General features: G+C 44.5%; 1 protein-coding gene across 4 annotated transcripts in view; it reads right to left on the bottom strand.

Moving 5' to 3' along the window:
• The window catches only part of RADX (RPA1 related single stranded DNA binding protein, X-linked), a 69,915-nt gene that overhangs the window by 28,522 nt on the left and 17,967 nt on the right, over nt 1-23,426 (bottom strand). For all 4 annotated transcript variants that reach the window (XM_077285208.1, XM_077285209.1, XM_077285210.1 and 1 more), the window contains exon 3: nt 22,108-22,300. In XM_077285208.1, the coding sequence (XP_077141323.1) occupies nt 22,108-22,300 (193 nt within the window). The remainder of the gene's footprint in view (nt 1-22,107; nt 22,301-23,426) is intronic.

Below are 23,426 nucleotides of genomic sequence, written 5' to 3'. Positions count from 1 at the left end.
GTGGAGATCGAGGGTCACATGATCAGACACTGCAGCTAAGGCCATTGGTTCTTCAGGAAGGTCCTGTAGGTGCTCACGCTCTGTGGCAGCCTCTCACTGGTCCTTCTAGGAAGGTCCTGTACGTGCTGCAACTATTTAAGGCTCGCATGGCAGCACGGCCATGCGCTAGTATTATTCTATGTTGTACTTTGCGCCAGTGTGGTCACGTATGATTGTGTTCAGGGACCCGGCTGAAATAAGCCCCTAGAATGCTGGCACCTCCAGCGAGGAGTTTTGTGTGCATGCATGACCACTGACTTCTCTCGTTTGGGTAGTTAGCCTGTGCCACTGTGAAGGTTAACGGGGCGCAGTGCTTTGAGTTCACGGCTACTCTGTGAAGTAACAGAGGTAGCTCATACCGCTATTTAGTTCCGCCATTTGCTAGCAGCAGGTTCTCCTGCACGGTGGACCCCGGACTGCGAACGCATCAATTATAATAAAGTCTCTATATTCATTTGGTGCGTTCCGCTAGCCCTAACATTTGTTTGGCCCCTGAAAACAGACAAACAGAGACCCCCCCCTTTCCTACACTCCCTCGTGGCTGATAAATAATGGACTAGACATCTCTTCACATCTAGCGTGTGCAGAGTTTTTTTTTTTCATTTTTGGGATTTGGGCAGAAGGATGGTAAGGTTATTTCTTGGGTTCTATGAAATCTTGATGCCACTTTAGGAAGGTAGGATGGATTAATCCTTAGGACCACTCTATCCTCTAATATCTGGGTTAGAGGTGGGTAAGCTGATAGAGCCTGCAAGTCACTGATCCTGCGAGCCGAGGTTAGTGCTACCAGCAAAGAGGTTTTCAAGGAAATTATTTTTAAGGAAGCCTGCGATAAGGGTTCAAAAGGCGCTTTAGTTAGTGCTGAAAGAACTAGGTTCAGATCCCAGGGAGGAGAAGTGTGATGTATGACAGGTCTAGATCTAGTTGAAGCTTTAATAAACCTTTACCCAGTGGTTCCCTGCCAAGTCATGGTTATAAAGGGCGCCTAATGCTGCGATTTGAACTTTTAGAGTGCTTGTTGCCAAGCCTTTCTCTAACCTTTTTGGGAGAAATTCCAGTACTTCCTGAATTGGGATTTCTTCTGATAAGGTGACCCCTGAACTAGAGAGGAATTTTTTCCAGACTTTGCCATATGCTCTCGTAGTTACTGGTTTTCTACTGGCCAACAGAGTCGAAACTAGATTTGTAGAAAACCCCCTCCCAGTTAAGAATTCCAGGCCGTCATATGCAAGTTTTTTATTTGTGGATGATTTACTGGCCCCTGGCGTAGAAGGTTTGGGATATCTGGGAGGACCCAAGGCTCTGATATGGACATTAGGCACAGCCATGGAAACCACGTTCTTTTTGGCCAAAACGGGGCTATCATGATCACTCTCGCTCTGTCCTCCCTGATCTTTTTTTAGGACTAACGGAACCAAAGCTATCGGAGGAAATGCATAAGCTAGTCTGAAATTCCAGGGAATTAGAAAAGCGTCTAGGGTCACTGGATTCCCCCGTGGATCTATTGAGCAAAATGCCTGTGTCTTCCGGTTTTGACTGTTTGCAAACAGATCTATATCCGGGGCCCCCCATCGATCCACTATGTGATTGAATATCTCCGTGTTTAACTCCCATTCCCCCTGTTTTAGTTGTGTTCTGCTTAAAAAATCTGCAGTCTGATTTTCTGTCCCTTTGATGTGAAGGGCTGTCAGGGAGGATAGGTTGGCTTCTACTTGTGACAGGATGGATTCCGTCACTTTCATCAGAAGTTGTGACTTTGTCCCCCCCCCCCCCGATGATTCAAGTGCGCCACTACCACCCTGTTGTCTATCAGTACTCTTACATGATGGGAACGGAGGGAGACTAGAAAGTGATTGAGGGCATACTTTACTGCCAAAAGCTCTTTCAAGTTTGAAGTGAGGGGTTTTTCTTCCCGTGACCAAGGACCCTGAGCAATTTGACCATTTAGGTGGGCTCCCCAACCCCATGGACTTGCGTGCGTGGTCAGGGTTACTGAAACCGGACATACCCATGGGACTCCTCTGATGAGATTGGACAGGTCTGTCCACCAAGCTAGGGAAGCTATTGTTTGCGAGGATATTTTTAATCGCTTCTCTAAATCTCCTTTTAAGCGGAATTCCGCTTCTAATATTTCCCATTGGAGATCTCTGGAGTGACTCTGAGCCCACTGGACCGCTGGAATGCAAGCCGTCATTGATCCTAGTATGGACATTGCCTTCCTTAAAGTAACGACCGGAGAATGTCTCAAATGGTCCACTAGTTGTACCATGTTGGACACTTTTGCTTTTGGAAGACGACATTCTTGTTTTGTTGAGTCTATTATTATCCCTAAGTATTGTTGTACTTGTGTTGGGATAAGTCTGGATTTTTCCAAATTCAATAACCACCCCAGATTTGATAGGGCTGCCATTACTCTGTCTAGTTGCTGACTGCAATGGAGAGGCGATCCGCCCATCACTAGGAGGTCGTCCAGATAAGGGACAATCAATATGTCTTTCTCCCTTATGTGGGCCATTACTTCCGCCATTAGTTTTGTAAACACCCTCGGGGCAACGGCAAGGCCGAACGGAAGCGCTCTGTATTGATAATGTTTCAGTTCCCCTTGTATCATTACTGCCACCCTGAGATATTTTTGGTAATCCGGATGGATCGGCACATGGTAGTATGCGTCTTAAGTCTATGACGGTCATGAAACAAGACGGATGAAGGGTTCTGACACATGATTTTATTGTTTCCATCTTGAACTTTTCTGTTACTAGGCATTTGTTTAATTTCTTCAAGTTTATTATTGTTCTGAAAGTCCCGTCCGGCTTCGTCCGAAGAAAAAGAGGAGAGTAGAAACCTGTTGCTTCCTCCTGATGCGGCACTTCCTGTAGGACATTTTTTTGATAGGAGACTGAGGACTTCTTTCTGGATGCTCATCTGTTCGATTTCGAATTTCCTTTGCGGTGTTACTACAAATTGGTGGTGTGGCCTTGTATGGAATTTCAGCTTTAGACCCGTCTCTATTATGTTTAAAGTCCAAGCACTCCCAGATATTTTTTCCCAGGCTTGGAGAAAGTAAGTCAGTCTCCCTCCTACCTGGTGCGCACCTTCATTGGGCCTGTTTTTTACTATCCGGCTTGTTGAACATGAAGCCTCCCCTTTTAAATTTTTTATCTTCCCATCGGTCTTTTTGGTTTTTTGGGGGGCGTCTTCGCATAAATTTCTTCCCTCGAAAGGGCCGCCTATAGGATTGGTTGGGAAATCTTGGAAAAGCTTTTTTCTTGTCTACTGCTTTTTCGAGGATATCATCCAGGGTAGGTCCAAACAAAAATTCCCCTTCACACGGTATGGAGCAAAGCTTTGCCTTTGTTTGCAAGTCACCTGGCCAGCTCTTCAGCCATAGTGCTCTTCTGGACGCATTTGAAAAATGAAGCTGATCTTGCTGTCAGCCTCACTGAGTCTATGGAAGCGTCTGCTAAATATGCCGCAGCTCCCCTCATGATCGACACAGAGTCCAATATAGACTCTTTTGTTGTTTTATTTTTTAATTGTGTTTCCAGATGATCCAGCCAGACCATTAATGCTCTGGCCGTGCATGTAGCGGCTACCCCGGGTTAAATTTAACCCGCCGCTAGCGGCTTCCAGGATCCTTTTAAAAACACATCCGCCCTCTTATCCATAGGATCCTTGAGGGTCCCCATATCCTCAAAGGGTAAAGCAAATCTTTTAGAAGCTTTCGCAATAGCGACGTCCAATTTTGGTGCTTTCCCCCATGAAGCACAAGCTGGGTCGTCAAACAGATATTTTCGTTTAGGGGTTAACAGGACTTTTTTATCTGGCCTCTTCCATTCCTTTTTTATTAGGGCCTGTATTTTTTCGTTTAACGGTAATACCCTATGTTTCTTTTGTACTGGGCCACTAAACATAAGGTCTTCTGTGGTTTTTTAGCACGAGTGTGCCAGCCCCATGGTTGTTCTAACCATTTTAACTAACGCATCAATCAGTTTCTTCAATCGGAAAACAGTTGCGGCCGCATTCTGAGGATGCGGAGGATGATGATGATGAAGATGCAGAGCTCTCCGAGCTGTAATGTACACTATCTTCCTCGCTGGAACTGTAATCTGGGGATTTATTTTCCCGTTATTTGGGTTTTAATTAAATCTTTTAGCAAATCTTGGGAGTCTCTTCATTTATGGTGTTTTCTATGCATAAGGCACAGAGCTTTTTTGCCCATGCAGTTGGTAAATCTGCCGAGCAGAGCGGGCACACTTTATGCTTTGTTTTCGCCTGGCATTTCTTCCCCTAAGAAATACAATAAACCCCTATTTAGAATATATACATTCACGGAGGTCACTTACCCTCCTAACGTGAGGAAGATACCGGTTCAGGTCTTGGGGATGCCTCCTCCATTTGAACCGTTGTTTTCCTCCTGGATCCACTGGAGCCTCTGCTGTGTTGGGATCCTGAGCTGCGGCGCTGCATAGGTTGGTCCTGCTTTTGTTTTTTTCTGCGAGTGACGGCGCACCTACGGGTCTTCTCCCAGCGGGGACTGCGGAGTTTCCTCCACCGACTGCTCTTTTCCACTCATAGTGGTACAATTTGAGCAGCGGTGTGCAGTCTCTCCGCTAATTTTATCTCCGGTGTGTGGCGCAAGGGAACATCCGGTCTACCCAGAGGTACCCTGCGTCGCCCCGGAAGTGACCCCCCGCGCCTGCGCAGTAAATTGCCGCCGGACCTCGCGCGCGCACTACTGTTACCGGCTTCCAGGAGGGACGGAGGGGATCGCAGCAGCTGCCGCTGCCTACACTGTGTCGGTGCCTCCCATCGGTGACCGCCGTCACCTCCTCACCTGAGCCCTAAACCGGCGGTGTTACCCCAGGTAGCCGCAGCTACCTATTACCGGCTACTCGTGGAGGAAAAAAGGAGGAGGCAGGCTGGATCCTCTTCACTGCCTCCTCCCCGCACATACCGCGCAGGACCCGCCGGCCCCAGAATGTGCCTTCAGGGAGGTTGTCCATCTATGACGGCGGCAGGGCCCCCCGCTGCCTGAATTCGGCCCGATGGTCCCCGGAATCCCACGACGTTGTGGTAAGCTGTGGGTTCCCCGTCAGGGACAGGAAACCGAACTGAGGTGGAGGAGAGGTCCCGCCTTTTTAACCTGTGGGTTTCCTGTCCCTGAGGGTGGATCCCTCTCTCCGTGGTGCCGTCATGGGGGTAAGAGAAATATTCAGGGGCCGATTCAACAAAGCGTTAAACACCAGTTTCAATCAGCTCCGCTAAAATGAATGGAGCTGGGGTGGGATGCGTCATGGCCACGCATGCTCAGATTAGGTGCCACCCTTTGTAAGCCAGAAATGCTACTCCAGTTTCTGATTAGAGTAGCATTCCTGGCACAGTGCACACTTATAGGGGAGGCGCCAAATTCAACAAGTGGAATGCACCCCTTAATAGATCTGACAGGTTCTGCTCCTGCAAGACTGGTGTAGTGTGATTGAGTCTTGATGAACGTTCTGTTTTTTCTTTATTCATTGCCCTCCTTTCTCCCCAATGGCCTGATCTGAAATTGCTGCTCATTTCCATTGAGTAAATGCAGCTAAACTGCAATGACACAGGACATTTTTTAATCAATCAAAAGAAAAAGTATACCGCACCTACTGCAACAGATACACCATATAGATGCACCGGATCAGCTGATTAGTTGCTTTAATGCTGCCACAGAGGGATCCGGGTGCTCAATCATGAAAAACAGTAGAGTCCAAAATAACGAAAAAAGTTGAGAGCACTCACTATCCGTAAAAAGTTTTCAATCCTTTATGATGACATAAGAGTCAACAGCAGGGTAACAATGGAGAACATGTCCTGCAACTAGACGATGGCCGTTTCGCGCAACTGCGCTTCCACTGGTCCTATTGACCCTAGGACCCGTGGAAGCGTAGTTGCGCAAAACGGCCGTCGTCCAGTTGCAGGACACCTTCTCCCTTGTAACCCTGCTGTTGACTCTTATGTCATCATAAAGGATTGAAAACTTTTTACGGATGTGAGTGCTCTCAACTTTTTTCGTTATTACAGGACATTTTTATTGGCTCTTGTAAATCCCTTAAAACTATAACTACTGATTGAGTCATTTTGACTACTCGTGATTTTTATTTCTCTTCTGTGACATTTTTCCGAATTCTGGCTTGATACTCGGTGACTTTTACTCATTTAGGATGCGGAAAAAGATTTTGTGACAATAAATTTTGGATAAAAAAAAAAAAAGTACCTTTTTTTCAAAATTTACCTTTAATTACCAAAGGGAGTCATATTGACTCCCTACTATATTATGCAAGTCTTGGTCGCTGAATGTTATTATTTCTTTTAAATTTTCATTTACTTGTATGTTTAGAATAAATGTTGGCTTAGACTTAGAATAATTAGCATTTTTGCAAATATGCTTAACATACACAGGACATCCATCAGTGAACTCTCGAGTGGACTATATAATTTCTGTAGAATACGGCCTGCAGTTTTTTTTCATTGCTCATATGGCTAGAAGAACTGCGCTAAAGCCTGATGATTTTTTTGCCATTTTGCATTCTATAAATTAAAGTTACAACAATACCAGGAGCAAGAAACTCTAAAAATAAACGAAAGCAAACCTGGAGTCAAAATTACTCCATTCAGTAGTTCTTGGGGGGGGTATTGGGGGGGTCACCAGTCTGGTAGTCCTAGTGTTAAACTGTAGCGTTTCAATGAGCTACTGAGTCAACTCACAGGAGTATTCCAGATACAACTGCCAAATTGATCTTTGGTTGGAGCATCGACACCCCCAGCTATCTACTGGAGAGGACAGAGCACCGTGTATTTGGCCATCTCCATCACTCCAATAATGCCTGAATAGTGGTGGTGCACACAATTGACTAAAGGCCGGGGGTCACACTTGCGAGTGCAATGCGAGAGACCCGCACAAGTTTCTCGCCTCAATACCCGACACTGCCGCCGGCACTCAAACCGGAGTGTGTGGCTGCATGTATTTCCATGCAGCTGAACGCTCCGGTCCCGACAGCAGTGTCGGGTATTGAGGCGAGAATCTCGCATTGCACTCGCAAGTGTGACCCCGGCCTAAAGTGGAGACACTGGATCTCAGGTCTGTTTTCCGGTGGTGGTCTTAGAGGACGGACCTCCACCTAGCTACTAATTACCACTTTCGTAATGGATAGACGTTAGCTCATTATCCGAAGTATAACCTTCACATAAATGGAGGACTACACACCAACTTGTCCCATGTAATAAGATGTAACTGATGTGCCGTTCTCTTACGGAGATATGCTAACTGTGAAACGATCTGACTATTCGTCATGTAAAATAACCACCTAATTTGCAGTTTCATCCTAACAGAGTTCTAAAATGTGTGCTGTCTACTAGGAAATTAATTGACAACGAGCAAAGATGAATGAATGAATATGTACACAAAGTTATTTTCTTCCTTCTCCCCATTATAAATCATAATTGCATGGGGAGACAAATACTAGAGATAGGAGCTGAATGCGTTGGGCTGCCGTCACAGCCTTGTTTCTCTAGACAGGTTTATTAGATTATGGAGGGTGGCGTGTTCAGGTAACAGCAGAAAGGTATTGCAGATGGATTAGGGAATATTTAATAAGGAAGTATCCGCCATTACAGGCAGGTTAGAAAGAGCCAGACTCAGACAACCTCACAGTATCATCTGAAAAGATGAAATATGGAGAAAATAAAGAGAAGTAACAGATAGGAGCGCTTATTAAGGCAGGTCTGGAAAGCACATGTTCGGTTTTCATTAATAAATGATCCAATGATAGAAGGCAAGACGGCTCAGAAATGTGGTTTAAATAGCAGAAAATAGGATTTCAGCCGGTTTTAGGCGATAGATCATAATAGCCACATAGTGAGGCGTCTCACCCTGGCGGTTTGCAGCCACAGCCCCTTCCTTGTAATAAGGTCCTTGACTCATCCATCAGTCTTTGACAAGTAATTTGCTTAGTTCATGCAGAGAAACAGAAACAAATTCTATCTACTTGTCAACAGCCGATAGTTCATGAGCAGCGGATGGGAGAAGCTCAGGATTAGCAGAGTATTGCATGTCTGAACACTATGAAATAGCAACGTAGTGTGGACCTATCATTGCAACAAGATGCTGCTCATGGATTTACAACTAAGCATGTCTTCTTGAATCGCAAAGTTTTTTTTTTTTTGCATTTTCGTAAAAAAAATAAGCCGGATTACTCACCGGTAATGCTCTTTTAATGAGTCCACGACAGCACCCCACATGAGAGAGAGGGATCCGCCCCATAGGAACAGGAAACCTACAGAATAAAAGGAGGCGGTCCCCTCTCCTCCTCAGTTTAGTTTACAGAGTACAAAAAGGGAACCGCAAAAGCTTTAGTATTAATTCTTATTCAGCAACATAAATATCTTAAACTCTATACAACCATTATTTGTGAATTTAAAAGAGCTGTGCATAACTTAGGGAGGGTAGTAAATGGGTGCTGTCGTGGACTCATTAAAAGAGCATTACCGGTGAGTAATCCGGCTTTTTACCCTTCGCCACGACAGCACCCCACATGAGAGATTTTCAGAGATTCATTATTTGGGTGGGATTACTGTATTAAGAACAGCTCTACCAAAGGTTAGATCAGAAGATGTAGATAGATCAAGTCTATAATGGTTGTAAAAGGTAGAAGGTGTAGACCAAGTTGCGGCCTTACATATTAAATGGATCGGTACATCTGCTTGTTCCGCCCAGGAGGAAGCCATGGCTCGTGTTGAGTGCGCTTTAATACCCGCTGGAGGAATCTCGCCTTTTGATGTATAGGCCAAGCAGATAGCATCTCTAATCCATCGAGATATGGTAGCTCTCGTGACCCCATGTCCTTTCTTGTGGCCCTGAAAGGAGATAAACAGAGCCCTACTCTCCCTCCATGTCTGACACCTTTCTATATAGGTCAGGATGGCTCTTCTGACATCTAAGGTGTGGAATTTATGCTGTTCTGGAGTTACAGGTGAATCAAAAAAGGAAGGGAGAAATATCTCTTGGGACCTGTGGTAGGTGGACGCTACCTTAGGGAGGTATGAGGGGTCTGGTTTTAGGACTATCCGATCATGGAATATCAGTAAGAAGGGTGGGTCTACTGATAGGGCCTGGATGTCGCTAACCCGTCTAGCTGAGGTTAGGGCTACCAAGAGGGCTACTTTATATGTCAGGATTTTTAAAGGTATTGAATCTAGTGGCTCAAATGGGGAGCTGGTTAAGGCCTCTAGCACTAGATTTAAATCCCACAGAGGTAGACGGGGAATATGGACCGGTTTACTACGTTCACAAGATTTTATGAATCTGGAGATCCACCTATTAGCTGCTATATTGCATCCATATAGGGCTCCTAATGCCGAGACCTGAATTCTTAAGGTGTTTACAGATAACCCCAACTCTCGGCCTTTTTGCAAGAACTCTAGAATAGGTGTGACTGGAACTTGCTTAGTGAACGGTACCGTGTAAAAGTCTAAGAATTTATTCCATACCCTACTATATATCAGGGTGGTAGATCTTTTCCTGCTCAATAAGAGGGTGTTTACTAGTTCTGCTGAGAACCCTCTTGATCTTAGTAGTTGCCTCTCAAATTCCACGCCGTCAAGTGAAGACCTTTCACTTGCGGGTGGAAAAAGGGGCCTTGGGACAGCAGCTTCTTGTCTGATGGGAGAATCCATGGATCGCATAGGCACATGGTCTGGAGACAAGAGAACCATGGTCTTTTCGGCCAGAATGGTGCAATGAGGATCACTCTTGCTTGTTCCCTCCTGATTTTTCTGATCACTAGAGGAATCAGAGACATCGGAGGAAAGGCGTATGCCAGCTGGAACCTCCAAGGATGGTGGAGAGAGTCCAACATATCTGGGTGATCCATGGCGTTCAGGGAAGCGAACCTTCTTACTTGCCGGTTGTCTTTTGTGGCAAATAGGTCGATTTGTGGTATCCCCCATGATTCTGTTATCATACTGAGTATGGATCTGTTTAAGGTCCATTCCCCTTGACGTAACTCGTTTCGGCTGAGGTAGTCTGCCCTGATGTTCTCTACACCTCTGATGTGCAGGGCTGTTAGGGATGTTAGATGAGTCTCTGCCAGCTGGAAGATGTCTGCAGCTATGGTCATTAGACTTCCTGACCTTGTACCACCCTGACGGTTCACATATGCCACTGTGGTGGAATTGTCCGAGTAAATTCTTACATTTGCTCCTTGAATCTGCGGGAGAAAGTGATTTAAGGCATATTCTACCGCTTTTAACTCCTTCCAATTGGAGGAATATGACAATTCTGCCTGGTCCCAAGTATCTTGGGCCAGACTGTCTTTCATATGTGCTCCCCACCCAATAGGGCTGGCGTCGGTGGTAATTATTTTAGACGGGTCTATTATCCATGGTACACCCTCTGAGAGGTGGTCCATGTCTAGCCACCAGGATAGTGATTCTAAGACATCTTTGGAAAGAGTTATTCTGCTTTCTAGATGTCCGTCTTTTCCCTGAGCCGACAATACCTCATACTGTAATTGACGAGTATGAAATTGTGCCCATGGTACAGCAGGGATACATGATGATAATGACCCCAGTAAAGACATGCCCTTCCTTAATGTCATGTAGGGGTTGCGTATTGCGTCTGATACCCTTGATTGTATAGTCAGTTTCTTTGCCTGGGGGAGGAAGCATCTCTGACTTACGGAGTCTAGCTGGATTCCTAGAAATGTCTGGACAGTTTCTGGATTCAGCCGGGATTTTTCGAAGTTGACGATCCAACCTAACTCCTGTAGGGACGAGATCGTATTAGATAGACGGGTTTTACACTGAAGCATAGAGTTTCCCACCACTAGAAAGTCATCTAGGTAGGGTATTATCAAGGTATCTCGTTGACGTAGATGAGCCATCACTTCTAATATCACCTTAGTGAAGATGCGGGGAGCCATAGAAAGCCCAAATGGCATTGCAACATACTGAAAGTGACGAACCTGTCCTTCCAGGGTGACTGCTACCCTTAGATACTTTTGATGTTCGGCATGTATGGGAAGATGATAATAGGCATCCTTTAAGTCTATTCCGGCCATGACACACCTAGGAAACAAGAGTTTTATGGTTGAACTAATGGATTCCATTTTGAAGGTATGATTACGCAGGAAGGCGTTTAATCTTTTGAGATTTATGATGGTTCTAAATGAACCATCAGGCTTATTGATCAAGAATAAAGGGGAATAGAACCCCTTCCCTTCTTGATCCTGGGGAACTTCTATCAGGACTTTTTTAGACAGAAGAGATAGGATCTCTGATTCCAGAGCCCTTTGTTGGTCTTGACCTTTTGGAGATGTTACTATAAAGGAATCCCAAGGGATTCGGTCAAATTCCAATTTTAGGCCGTATTGTACAATGTCCAGAATCCACTGGCTGGATGTTATTTGTTCCCATCTGGGGAGGAAGAATTTTAATCTGCCGCCCACCTCCTGGTTAGCGGTATTTGCGTTTCGGGTTATGGGACCCGCTAAAAAAGGCACCTTTTTGCTTCGGGTCCTTCGACTCCCATCGCTCCCTTTGTTCGAACGGCTTGTTCCTGGTAAAGGGACGTCTTCTGAAGGCTCTCCTGTAGGATGGAAGATACTGGTTAGGGAAGCCTTTTTTCCTTTCTCCTGCTTTACTCAGGAGTTCATCCAGCGCTTTTCCAAAAAGGAACTCACCCTGGCAGGGGATCGCACAAAGTTTTGCTTTGGCCTGTGCGTCCCCTTTCCAGTTCTTTAGCCAGAGTGCTCGCCGGGCTGTGTTCACTAGGCCGGCTGACCTGGCTGCTAGGCGTAGCGAATCCACAGAGGCATCAGCCAGGAATGCTACTGCTTCTTTGATTAGAGGGAATTTCGGCAGGATTGACTCTCGAAGTTCTACCTCTAATCTGTTCCTCCAGTTGCTCCATCCACACTAGTAGTGACCTCGCAGTGCAGGTACTAGATATGGCGGGCCTGAACGCCCCCGTGTTGGCTTCCCACGACCTTTTTAGTAAAGCTTCCGCTTTACGGTCCAGCAGGTCTGTCAGGACTCCTGAATCCTCCACCGGTAAGACCGACTGTTTGGTTGTGGAGGCTACAGCGGCATCAACCTTCGGCACCTTTGACCAGGTATTTAGCTCCTCGTCGCTGAAGGGATAGCGTCTTTTAGAGGATGATGGTAGAAAACCTCTATTTTGCTTATCCCACTCTTTTTTTACTATTTCTTTAATAGTTTTTATGACGGGGAAGGACCTACGTTTCCTCTGTCCTAACCCCGCGAACATGATGTCCTGAGCCGATTTACTTTCTTTCTCATCTGAGCACCCCATCGTGCTTCTGACAGATTTTATTAAATTGTCCACACTGCTGTTGGGAAGACAAAGTCCCCCTTCAGTCTCGGATGAGCTCGGCTGGGATTCCGCTTCACCTGAGGATATACATACATCCTCTGACTGTGAACTGACTGGAGATTTGGACCTACTAAGCTGACGGGTACTGGTGGTACTTGTCTGCGCCAACCCCTGCATTTCTTCCCGGATTATGGCTCTGACATCTGATGGAGTCATTATGTTTTCCTGCCGTAAGGTTTGCATGATACACTCCGAACACAGTTTTTTAACATAATCATCCGGGAGGGGCTGCGTACATAAAGCACATTCCTTGTGCTTGAACTTGTGTCCTTTTCTTAGTCTAGAGGAAAGATACAGGAGGAACATATATCAGCATATAGGAAGAGACTCTTTCAAAAACTCACCCAGTGAAGCTGACAGGTACCGGTTCTGGAGGCGGATTTCGTTTGGTGGTAGAACCCTTCTCTGGAGGTCGACCACCACTCTTTGTGCTGCTCCTAGCGCTTCTCTCCTTGCTAGGAGAACGCTGTTGCACTGCGGGCAAGTGCGCATCGTCGGCCGGTGAAGCCATCTTACACACACCGGCCCGACGCTAGCGCTGCATTTTTGAATCTGCCGCCCATTCTCCTGCCTCCCCGGACCAACCCGGAAGTGCTCCAGCGACTTCCGGGTTAGACGCGCCGCTCTCACTCACCATGCGGCGGCTAGGGATATTAAGCCGGCCGCAGCAGCGCGCGCGTCCTCATGGTGCCGGGCGGACCCACGGTGACCGGACCCGGACCGTGGATGCTTGGCCAGACGAGGGGGGAGGCTGCAAGCAGGGGCTCCCCCGCCGCTGCTTCTGGAACCGCAGCCCCTGCCGTTCCCTCAGATACCGACGCAGGCGGGTGCATGGCCCAGGGATCCTCTTCATCTGTAGGTAAGCTGGGTCCCTGTAGGAACAGGAAACCTAAACTGAGGAGGAGAGGGGACCGCCTCCTTTTATTCTGTAGGTTTCCTGTTCCTATGGGGCGGATCCCTCTCTCTCATGTGGGGTGCTGTCGTGGCGAAGGGTAAAAAAATACATACATATATATATACATACATACATACATATACATACACTAGCTGTACTACCCGGCTTCGCCCGGGTTAATGACTGCTATTAGCAAAATAGAACGTGTTAACAAAAATTTATTCTGCACACAAAAACAACAAAACAAATAGATGGAAATGTAATTATTAAAAGGCAAAAACTAAGCTAATACAAGAATTTCACAACATATATTGGCTTTGTTATACTGAGACTGTCTTTGTTGCCTATATTAACCAATCAGAGCTCAGATTAATTAACTGTAGCAAAATAGAAGCTGAGCTGTGATTGGTTGCTATTGGCAGCCTGATAAATCCCCAGCCAACAGGAAGCCCTCCCCCCTGGCAGTATATATTAGCTCACACATAATAGACAGGTCATGTGACTGACAGCTGCCGTATTTCCTATATGGTACATTTGTTGCTCTTGTAGTTTGTCAGCTTATTAATCAGATTTTTATTTTTGAAGGACAATACCAGACTTGTGTGTGTTTTAGGGCGAGTTTCATGTGTCAAGTTGTGTGTGTTGCGTGTGGCAACATGCATGTAGCGACTTTTGTGAGATGAGTTTCGTGTGTCAAGTTGTGTGTGTTGAGTTGCGTGTGGCAACATGCATGTAGCGACTTTTGTGAGATGAGTTTCGTGTGGCGACATGCGTGTAGCAACATTTTGTGTGTCGAGTTGCATGTGACAGGTTAGTGTAGCAAGTTGTGTGCAGCAAGATTTGTGCATGGCGAGTTTTGCGCGTGGCGAGTTTTATGTGTGGTGTGTTTTGAGTATGTGCAAGTTTTGTGTGAGGCAACTTTTGCATGTGGTGCAACTTTTGTACATGTGGCAATTTTTCTGTGTGTGCAAGTTTTGCATGAGGTAAGTTTTCCATGAGGTGAGTTTTGCACATGTGGCGAGTTTTGCGTGAGCCTAGTTATGCATATGGCGAGTTTTGCATGTAGCGAGTTTTGCGCGTGACGAGTTTTGAGTGGGGACTTTTGTGTTTCGACTTTTATGTGGCGAGGTTGGTGTGTGTGTGGTGAAATGTGTGCTGAGGGTCGTATATGTGTTCAAGCACGTGGTAGTGTGTGGTGCATTTTGTGTTCATATCCCCGTGTGTGGTGAGTATCCCATGTCGGGGCCCCACCTTAGCAACTGTACGGTATATACTCTTTAGCGCCATCGCTCTCATTCTTTAAGTCCCCATTCTTCACATCTGGCAGCTGTCAATTTTCCTCCAACACTTTTCCCTTCACTTTTTCCCCCATTATGTAGATAGGGGCAAAATTGTTTGGTGAATTGGAACGCACGGGGTTAAAATTTCACCTCACAACATAGCCTATGATGCTCTCGGGGTCCAGACGTGTTGTGAAGGAAGAAATTAAGAAAGAATCTCCATTTTGTGCTTTTCGACTCCATTTTGTTGTTTTGATATAAATTTTGTTAGTAGGCTAAAGGTTACAGCTGTTATGAAATTTTGATGAGACCTTGATTGTTGCAACCTCGGTAGAACATGAGACTGAGGGTGTATTGTTCTACAAAACTTTGACGCACAGATTGTTCCTGCATTCTTATAGGCTAAGAACTGTGAGCATGTTCTTATGCTGATTGGTTGAAGTCCTGCATTCTTATAGGCTAAGAACCGTGAGCGTGTTCTTATGCTGATTGGTTGAAGTGTAATTTCTATGACTATGATAAAGTCATACAGAATAAACGGGGGCCAGAGATCTGCTCGATCCCCCATACAGAGACACACGTCTCCGTCTGGTCATTTTCAGTTGCCGGCAACACCTTATATATTAATTTGGAAATCACTGGGTTAACCGTGAAGGATCACTTTAAATCCTCCCTCAACAGTGTGACTGTGCAAAATTTTGTGGCTGTAGCTGCGACGGTGCAGATGCCAATCCCGGACATACACACATACATACATACACACATTCAGCTTTATATATTAGATATACCTGTATGTAATCTCCTGTATATAGTATATACCTGTGTGTCATCTCACCTATATATAGTATATATCTGTGTGTCATCTCCTCCTGTATATAGCATATACCTGTATGTCATCTCCTCCTGTATATACTATATACCTGTAGGTAATCTGCTCCTGTATATAGTATATACCTGTGTGTCATCTCCTCCTGTATGTAGTATGTACCTGTATGTCATCTCCTCCTCTATATAGTATATACCTGTGTGTCACCTCTCCTGTATATAGTATATATCTGTGTGTCATCTCCCCTGTAAATAGCATATACCTGTGTGTCATCTCCTCCTGTATATAGTATATATCTGTATGTCATCTCCTCCTGTATTAGCCCTCGTTCACACGTTATTTGGTCAGTATTTTTACCTCAGTATTTGTAAGCTAAATTGGCAGCCTGATAAATCCCCAGCCAACAGTAAGCCCACCCCCTGGCAGTATATATTAGCTCACACATACACATAATAGACTGGTCATGTGACTGACAGCTGCGGGATTCCTATATGGTACATTTGTTGCTCTTGTAGTTTGTCTGCCTTATTAATCAGATTTTTATTTTTGAAGGATAATACCAGACTTGTGTGTGTTTTAGGGCGAGTTTCGTGTGTCAAGTTGTGTGTGTTGAGTTGCGTGTGGCAACATGCATGTAGCGACTTTTGTGAGATGAGTTTCGTGTGGCGACATGCGTGTAGCAACTTTTTGTGTGTCGAGTTGCATGTGACAGGTTAGTGTAGCAAGTTGTGTGCAGCAAGTTTTGCACATGGCGAGTTTTGCGCGTGGCGAGTTTTATGTGTGGTGCCTTTTGAGTATGTGCAAGTTTTGTGTGAGGCAACTTTTGCATGTGTTGCAACTTTTGTGCATGTGGCAATTTTTCCGCGTGTGCAAGTTTTGCATGTGGCGAGTTTTCCATGAGGTGAGTTTTGCACGTGTGGCGAGTTTTGCATGTGGAGAGTTTTGCGCGTGGCGAGTTTTGAGCGGCGACTTTTGTGTGGCGAGGTTGGTGTATGTGTGGTGAAATGTGCGCTGAGGGTGGTATATGTGTTCGAGCACGTGGTAGTGTGTGGCGCATTTTGTGTGTGTGTTCATATCCCCGTGGTGGTGTGGTGATTATCCCATGTTGGGGCCCCACCTTAGCAACTGTACAGTATATACTCTTTGGCGCCATCGCTGTCATTCTTTAAGTCCCCCTTGGCAGCTGTTAATTTGCCTCCAACACTTTTCCTTTCATTTTTTCCCCATTATGTAGATAGGGGCAAAATTGTTTGGTGAATTGGAAAGCGCGGGGTTAAAATTTCACCTCACAACATAGCTTTGACGCTCTCGGGGTACAGACGTGTGACTGTGCAAAATTTTGTGCCTGTAGCTGCGACACCTCCAACACTTTTCCTTTCACTTTTTCCCCCATTATGTAGATAGGGGCAAAATTGTTTGGTGAATTGGAAAGCGCGGGGTTAAAATTTCACCTCACAACATAGCCTATGATGCTCTCAGGGTCCAGACGTGTGACTGTGCAAAATTTTGTGGCTGTAGCTGCGACGGTTCAGATGCCAATCCCGGACAGACATACATACATACATACACACATTCAGCTTTATATATTAGATATATCTAATATATAATTGCCTAGAATACTACTTCCTGCAATTTGTGCCAACTTCCGTGGCTTTGTCCGGAGCTATTGTCCGGAGCTAATGTCCGGAGCTAATGTCCGGAGCTAATGTCCGGAGCTAATGTCCGGAGCTAATGTCCGGAGATAAGTGACGTCACCAGTGTCCTACACCCAGGCAGAGCACAGTGGCCCCAGGCAGAGCACAGGGGCCCCAGGCAGCATATGGGGCCCCAGGCAGAGCACAGTGGTCCCAGGCAGAGCACAGGGGCCCCAGGCAGCTTATGGGGCCCCAGGCAGAGCACAGTGGCCCCAGGCAGAGCACAGGGGCCCCAGGCAGAACATGGGGCCCCAGGCAGAGCACAGGGGCCCCAGGCAGAGCACAGGGGCCCCAGGCAGAGCACAGGGGCCCCAGGCAGCATATGGGGCCCCAGGCAGAGCACAGTGGTCCCAGGCAGAGCACAGGGGCCCCAGGCAGCCTATGGGGCCCCAGGCAGAGCACAGTGGCCCCAGGCAGAACATGGGGCCCCAGGCAGAGCACAGGGGCCCCAGGCAGAGCACAGGGGCCCCAGGCAGCATATGGGGCCCCAGGCAGCATATGGGGCCCCAGGCAGAGCACAGTGGTCCCAGGTAGAGCACAGGGGCCCCAGGCAGCCTATGGGGCCCCAGGCAGAGCACAGGGGCCCCAGGCAGCATATGGGGCCCCAGGCAGTGCACAGGGGCCCCAGGCAGCATATGGGGCCCCAGGCAGAGCACAGGGGCCCCAGGCAGAGCACAGGGGCCCCAGGCAGCATATGGGGCCCCAGGCAGCATATGGGGCCCCAGGCAGCATATGGGGCCCCAGGCAGAGCACAGCGATATTTTGGACCACTGTGCGGTGTTTCAGACCCCCTGTGTGATGTCTGGGGCCCTGTTCTTAAGTATATTAAAGATTAAAGTAACGTATATTAAAGTATATTATAGATCAAATTTGACACGTTTATGAGCACCATTGAGTGATATACTCAAGAATGACATAATTTTTCAACATTTTATGGTTTCAAACTGTAAACACTCAGAGTTTTTTTTACTTCAACCAGAAAACCTTAACGGTTCATAAAAAAACTTGACTGTTCAGGATATGATAAAAGTCATAGTATTCTGAATCTTTAACTTATAAAGATACCTTTACATGGGGTGATTATTGGTTCCAGAGAGGCTTTCGGCCGATAATTGTACACATGGCTGGTGACAGGACAATACAATATAAACGTTCAAAGGTAAACACTGATAACATTAAAATCTAATATATAATTGCCTAGAATACTACTTCCGGCAATTTGTGCCAACTTCCGTGGCTTTGTCCGGAGATAATGTCCGGAGATAAGTGACGTCACCAGCGTCCTACACCCGCTCAGGGTGGACAAAGATATATGCCTTCGTGGTGCGCGGCACTTTTCTGATTGGTTGCCGCCTGCCGCGAGCGACCAATCAGAAATGTGCCGTACTGTCAAGAATTGTCAAGAGCTGGTGAGTGCAGCCATTTTTTGTTCTTTCTTACTATTATTTATTAATTGTATTATTCTTACATTTGAATAAATAAAGTATATATGGATTCTAGACTCCCGATTCTTTAGAATCGGGCTGCCATCTAGTGTGTATATATATATATATATATATATATATATATATATATATATATATATATATATATATATATATATATATATATATATATATATATACACATACACACATATATATATTAATATAACACCGAAATCACATATACCTGTAAAGTCAAGTGGCTTGTATTTGGGATCTGGTATTCAATATTTTTATCGTGAATGTTGGGGTACGATAAAGAGGAAAAAATTTTACATCCCAGAAATAGACCCATAAAATCAAATTGAAAAGGCCAATTTTCTGCAAGCACTGTAGCCATGCAGTGTACAATATATAACATACACACGGTTTGGATTTATTATTTTACTCACTTATATAGCGCCAATCATTCCACAGCGCTTTACAAGCATTATTCTGCTCAGCTCGCAGCTTCTGGAGTTGTCAAGAGCACATATACGTAATCAAGTGCACTGCTGACTAGACTTGCCTGCCCAGAAAACCCCTTTGAAAAGGAAGGTGTCTCCAGCAAATGACCCATTGTTTAAAATCAGGTTTTAGTGTGCCAAAAAATTGAAAATCTTGCAGCTTTCACACTGGCTATGTTTTTTTTTTTTATAGGTTTTCAAGAAATTGTCCAGTACTAGGACAACTCCTTCTCATCCCCATGCTTGTCCCCTATAAAATAAAATAAAAATGTTATACTCTCCTTCCTTGCCGGGGCAGTTCCAGCGGTGTCAGCACTCGCGTGCGGTAGTTATAACACATGAGCCCAATCAGCGCTGGGGTCACTGTCTCCACCTTCGTACATATTGAACATGAAGAGGAAGTCAGATCAGCGGCAGCCCGGACCTCCTCTTCATGTTTAATTCATACAAAGTAGGAGACCCGTGACGCCGGCACTGATTGGACACCAGGCTCACATGCCATAATAACCGCATTAGTGCCCCTGGAACGAGAGTTCAGACATTGCTGGAACTACGCCGAAACAGTAGGCGAGTATAGGCTTTATTATTTAATTGGTGCCAAACACAGATTAACAAGGTGCTGTCCTAGTAGTGGACAACCCCTTTAACTTTTCTTTTCAGGAAGTAACAAGTACATTAGCAACAACAGACTGACTCAGACCCTATCTTTTGTACTGAAGCATATTAATGAGCCTGTGCAAAGGTCACGGTGCAAGAAGGCGGAACAAGGCGACTGGTAGATCCTGCTTTATCAGCTGTGTATAGAGGTGTTACCTGTCACTGCAATCCTGCCTCTGCTGATATGGAGCCTGCTGAAAACACTTCCTAAAAAGACTGGAAGCAGGAGTAAAAAAAAAAAAAAAAAAGTCCCAGTGCAGTGGCCACTTTGAAAAATGCAAGATTAGCAAGTTTATTTTAATACAGCTTAAAAGGAATACATGAAAAAAAACAAACAAACAAACAAAAAAAAAAGTAAAAAACAAAAGCAAAACATATTACACAACAACATGATGTAAACAATAGGCAAGTCTATACATTTAGGGTATGTGCACACGCTGCGGAATGGTGTGCGGATTTTTCCCCACTGATTTTGATAAATCCGCAGGGCAAAAGCACTGCTTTTTTCCTGCGGATTTACCGCGGTTTTTGTGCGGATTCCACTGCGGTTTTACACCTGCAGTTTTCTATTATGGAGCAGGTGTAAAACCGCTGCAGATTCCGCACAAAGAATTGACATGCTGTGGAATGTAAATCGCTGCTTTTCCGCGCGTTTTTTTCCGCAGCATGTGCACTGGAGATTGCGTTTCCCATAGGTTTACATTGTACTGTAAACTCATGTGAAACTGCTGCGGACCCACACCTGCGGAAACGCTGCGGATCCGCAGCAAAATCCGCAGCGTGTGCACATAGCCTTAGGGCTAAGTCCGGCTGTGGGAGATCATGTCTGCTGCTTGCCCACTTCTGGTAGCTGCTTTGAAATGAGATGTAAAATATAATGTAGGCTATAACTTCCAGTTTCGGTTCAGGAAATAACACATGTACATTACCAGGAAGAGTTTAAATTTTTCCTACCAATTAAAATGAACATTTTAACTCCTTCCCATCCAGTGACGTACCTGTACATTACTCAGACTTTTTTTGAAGTCCAGCCACAGGTGGAATTCATAGGAGAATATTATTAAGATTATATACTGTGATAAACTAGAATATATAAATGCAGTATATAAAACAAGGGACTGCAAATTTAGCCCCCTAAGTGGGCTAAAGAAAAAAAAAAGTGAAAAAATAAAGTTTGCAAAATAAGGAAAAAAGTTAACAAATAAAATATTTACAATTTGAATCAATCCCCTTTAGAATTAAGACAACTAAAACAAATAAAAATAATTAGCATTTTTTTAATTTACGAGAGTCTAATTAGTCAAAATATATAAGTAATTAGCCAGTATGGTCAATATCTTAACGCGGAAAAGAAAATTAAATACAAAAACCTCCAAACAAAAAATAAAGAAATAAAAACAGTAAAAAGTCAATTGTTATCAAAAACAATTCTTAACTACACAAAAATTAAAACCCTCAAGAAAAACGTTTTGAGACTTACAAAATGACGACGCTATTTCTTTTTTTTTTTTAAACCATATCTGAAAACAATGAATATTGCCAGTAGAGCGGCCAGACAGTGTCCATACAGGGCCTCCGTCAAGGGAGGGGTTACATTACTGATAACTCAAAAATGAAGATGAGCAACTTTATTGAAACAACTTTTGTAGGAACTCGGGACTGAGAAAAAAAGATTTTTTGTCTGTGTAGTTGACCTAGTTGTAGTTGACCTATAGGTCTATAGGTCGCCTTCTGTGGTCCTTACTGTGTCATGTTTAATGTCCATAGGAGCCTATATCTCAAGTGAAACCAAGGATAAGAGACTTTGTGAAATAATAAGACTGGGTGAGCTGTAATCCTTACGCACCTATACAGAGTCATAGAAAATGTCATTAAAAGGAATCTGTCAGCAGGTTTTTACTAAGTAATCAGAGGTCAACATGAGGTAGGGATTAAGACACTGAACTAAAAGATGTCTCACTTGTCAGGCTGTGTGCCGTTTACTTACACAAAAGGTTTTATCACCTAATGATTATCATCGGCTGGACTACATCAACGTGTGCATGCTAGTCTGACTCTGCCCCTCCATGTCATAAGCAGCTCACTGTCTGTAGACAATGTAAAGGCAGAGCCTGGTCTGGGCAGGGGCAGCTTTTTCAATTCTGCTGTATTGCTAAATTTAAAAAAAATTCTGTGTCATAACTGCCACACCAAGTAATCTAAGTGATACATAGTTGGATTCAGGGTCTCTTTCAATTATGATGCTCTCGGATGAGGTAACAAGTTCACTTTACGCATTGGGAAGCAACTTCGTTGTCGCAGTTCCCCCTTACATTGACATATTCAACCGAGCCATACCAAAAACACGGCAGAAATACTTTACCAAGGGAAGGCAGTCTCTTCACCTGCGAATTCCCTGGAGTTGGGAGTGTTCTAGAGACGTAACTCTTCTTCACAGCATACTGTTGTAGCAAGACTACATTGTTCACCTGGAGAGTGTTGTACCATTCTGGACAGAGGGAATTCCAAAGTACAAGAGACATCATACCAGAGTGATCGGCAACCTCAAAGTAAGCCTGGAAACAAGGAAATGCTCATTAAAAACAGTACATCTACTCTCATGTGAGTAGTAAAACAAAAACAAATTCTGCCTATGCATTCATTTTAACCACTTCATGACCAAATTCTCATTTTTGTGTTTTTGTTTTTTTCCTCCCCTTTTTACAGGAGCACTATCTTTTTTATATTTCCATCGACAGGCATATGAGGGCTTATATTTTGGGGGAAGATTTGTAGTTTTGCATGACAGTTCATTTTATCATATAATGTACAGGGGGGAAAAACAAAAAAAAAAATAAAAAAGCAATTGAATCATTGTTTTTAGGGGTTTTTTTTTTAGAGCATGCAAACTGCAGTAAAAAAAACAACAATGGTATCTCCAAGTCTGTACGATCACAGCGATAAACATTCTTTTTAATACTTCTTAAAAGAAAAAAACTTAAAAAAACCAAAAAAAAAAAACCTGAGCTTTGGAAGGAAAAAAATAAAACAATGGTTTGTTTTTTCATTTTCGGAGACGTGCCTTTTTTTTACTTTCCTGCTGATAGATGTGTGATGGCTGTTTATTTTGGGAAGCGAGCTGCATTTTTATTAATTAGCACCATTTAGGGGTACATTTTTTAGGGAAGGTGCAGTGACCAACAAACATCAATTTTTTTTTTTTTTTAAATTCTTGCAGTTAAATATTTTATCATCGAAGTTTTGCAAGCAGGGCACATATCAAATATGCTAATTATTTATTCTTGACTGAAAACAGGTAGCCTACTTTAGTGTCTGTAGAATATATATTACATTTTGAAAAATTGTATTATTTTTTTTGGTCAATTTTTTTTCCCGCCCCTATAGGGTACATGAATGTGCAGCATATAGTGAAAATAATGGTTGACAAAGCCCAGCTATCGGAATATTTCAGTTGGCAGCTATGGGAATCCATTAGCACACAAACTGCATTGTAGGGGGGAGTTAAAGGGCATCCAAATGGATGCCACACTGGATTCACATGTCTTAGTCCCTTGACGATTTTACAGGTTAACAGCAGTGGGCAGAGCTCAGCTTCACTGGTGACTTTTAAAGGCACATGATGGCTGATTAAATCAGCAATCATCTGCTGGGAAAGAAGCGGGCTCGGCGTGCTAGTCTGTA

Source organism: Ranitomeya variabilis, chromosome 2 (genome assembly GCF_051348905.1).
Source record: "Ranitomeya variabilis isolate aRanVar5 chromosome 2, aRanVar5.hap1, whole genome shotgun sequence".
In the NCBI taxonomy this organism is placed as follows: Eukaryota; Metazoa; Chordata; class Amphibia; order Anura; family Dendrobatidae; genus Ranitomeya; species Ranitomeya variabilis.
Note: the sequence above shows the minus strand (reverse complement) of the source record. Positions and strands in the feature narration are given on the sequence as shown.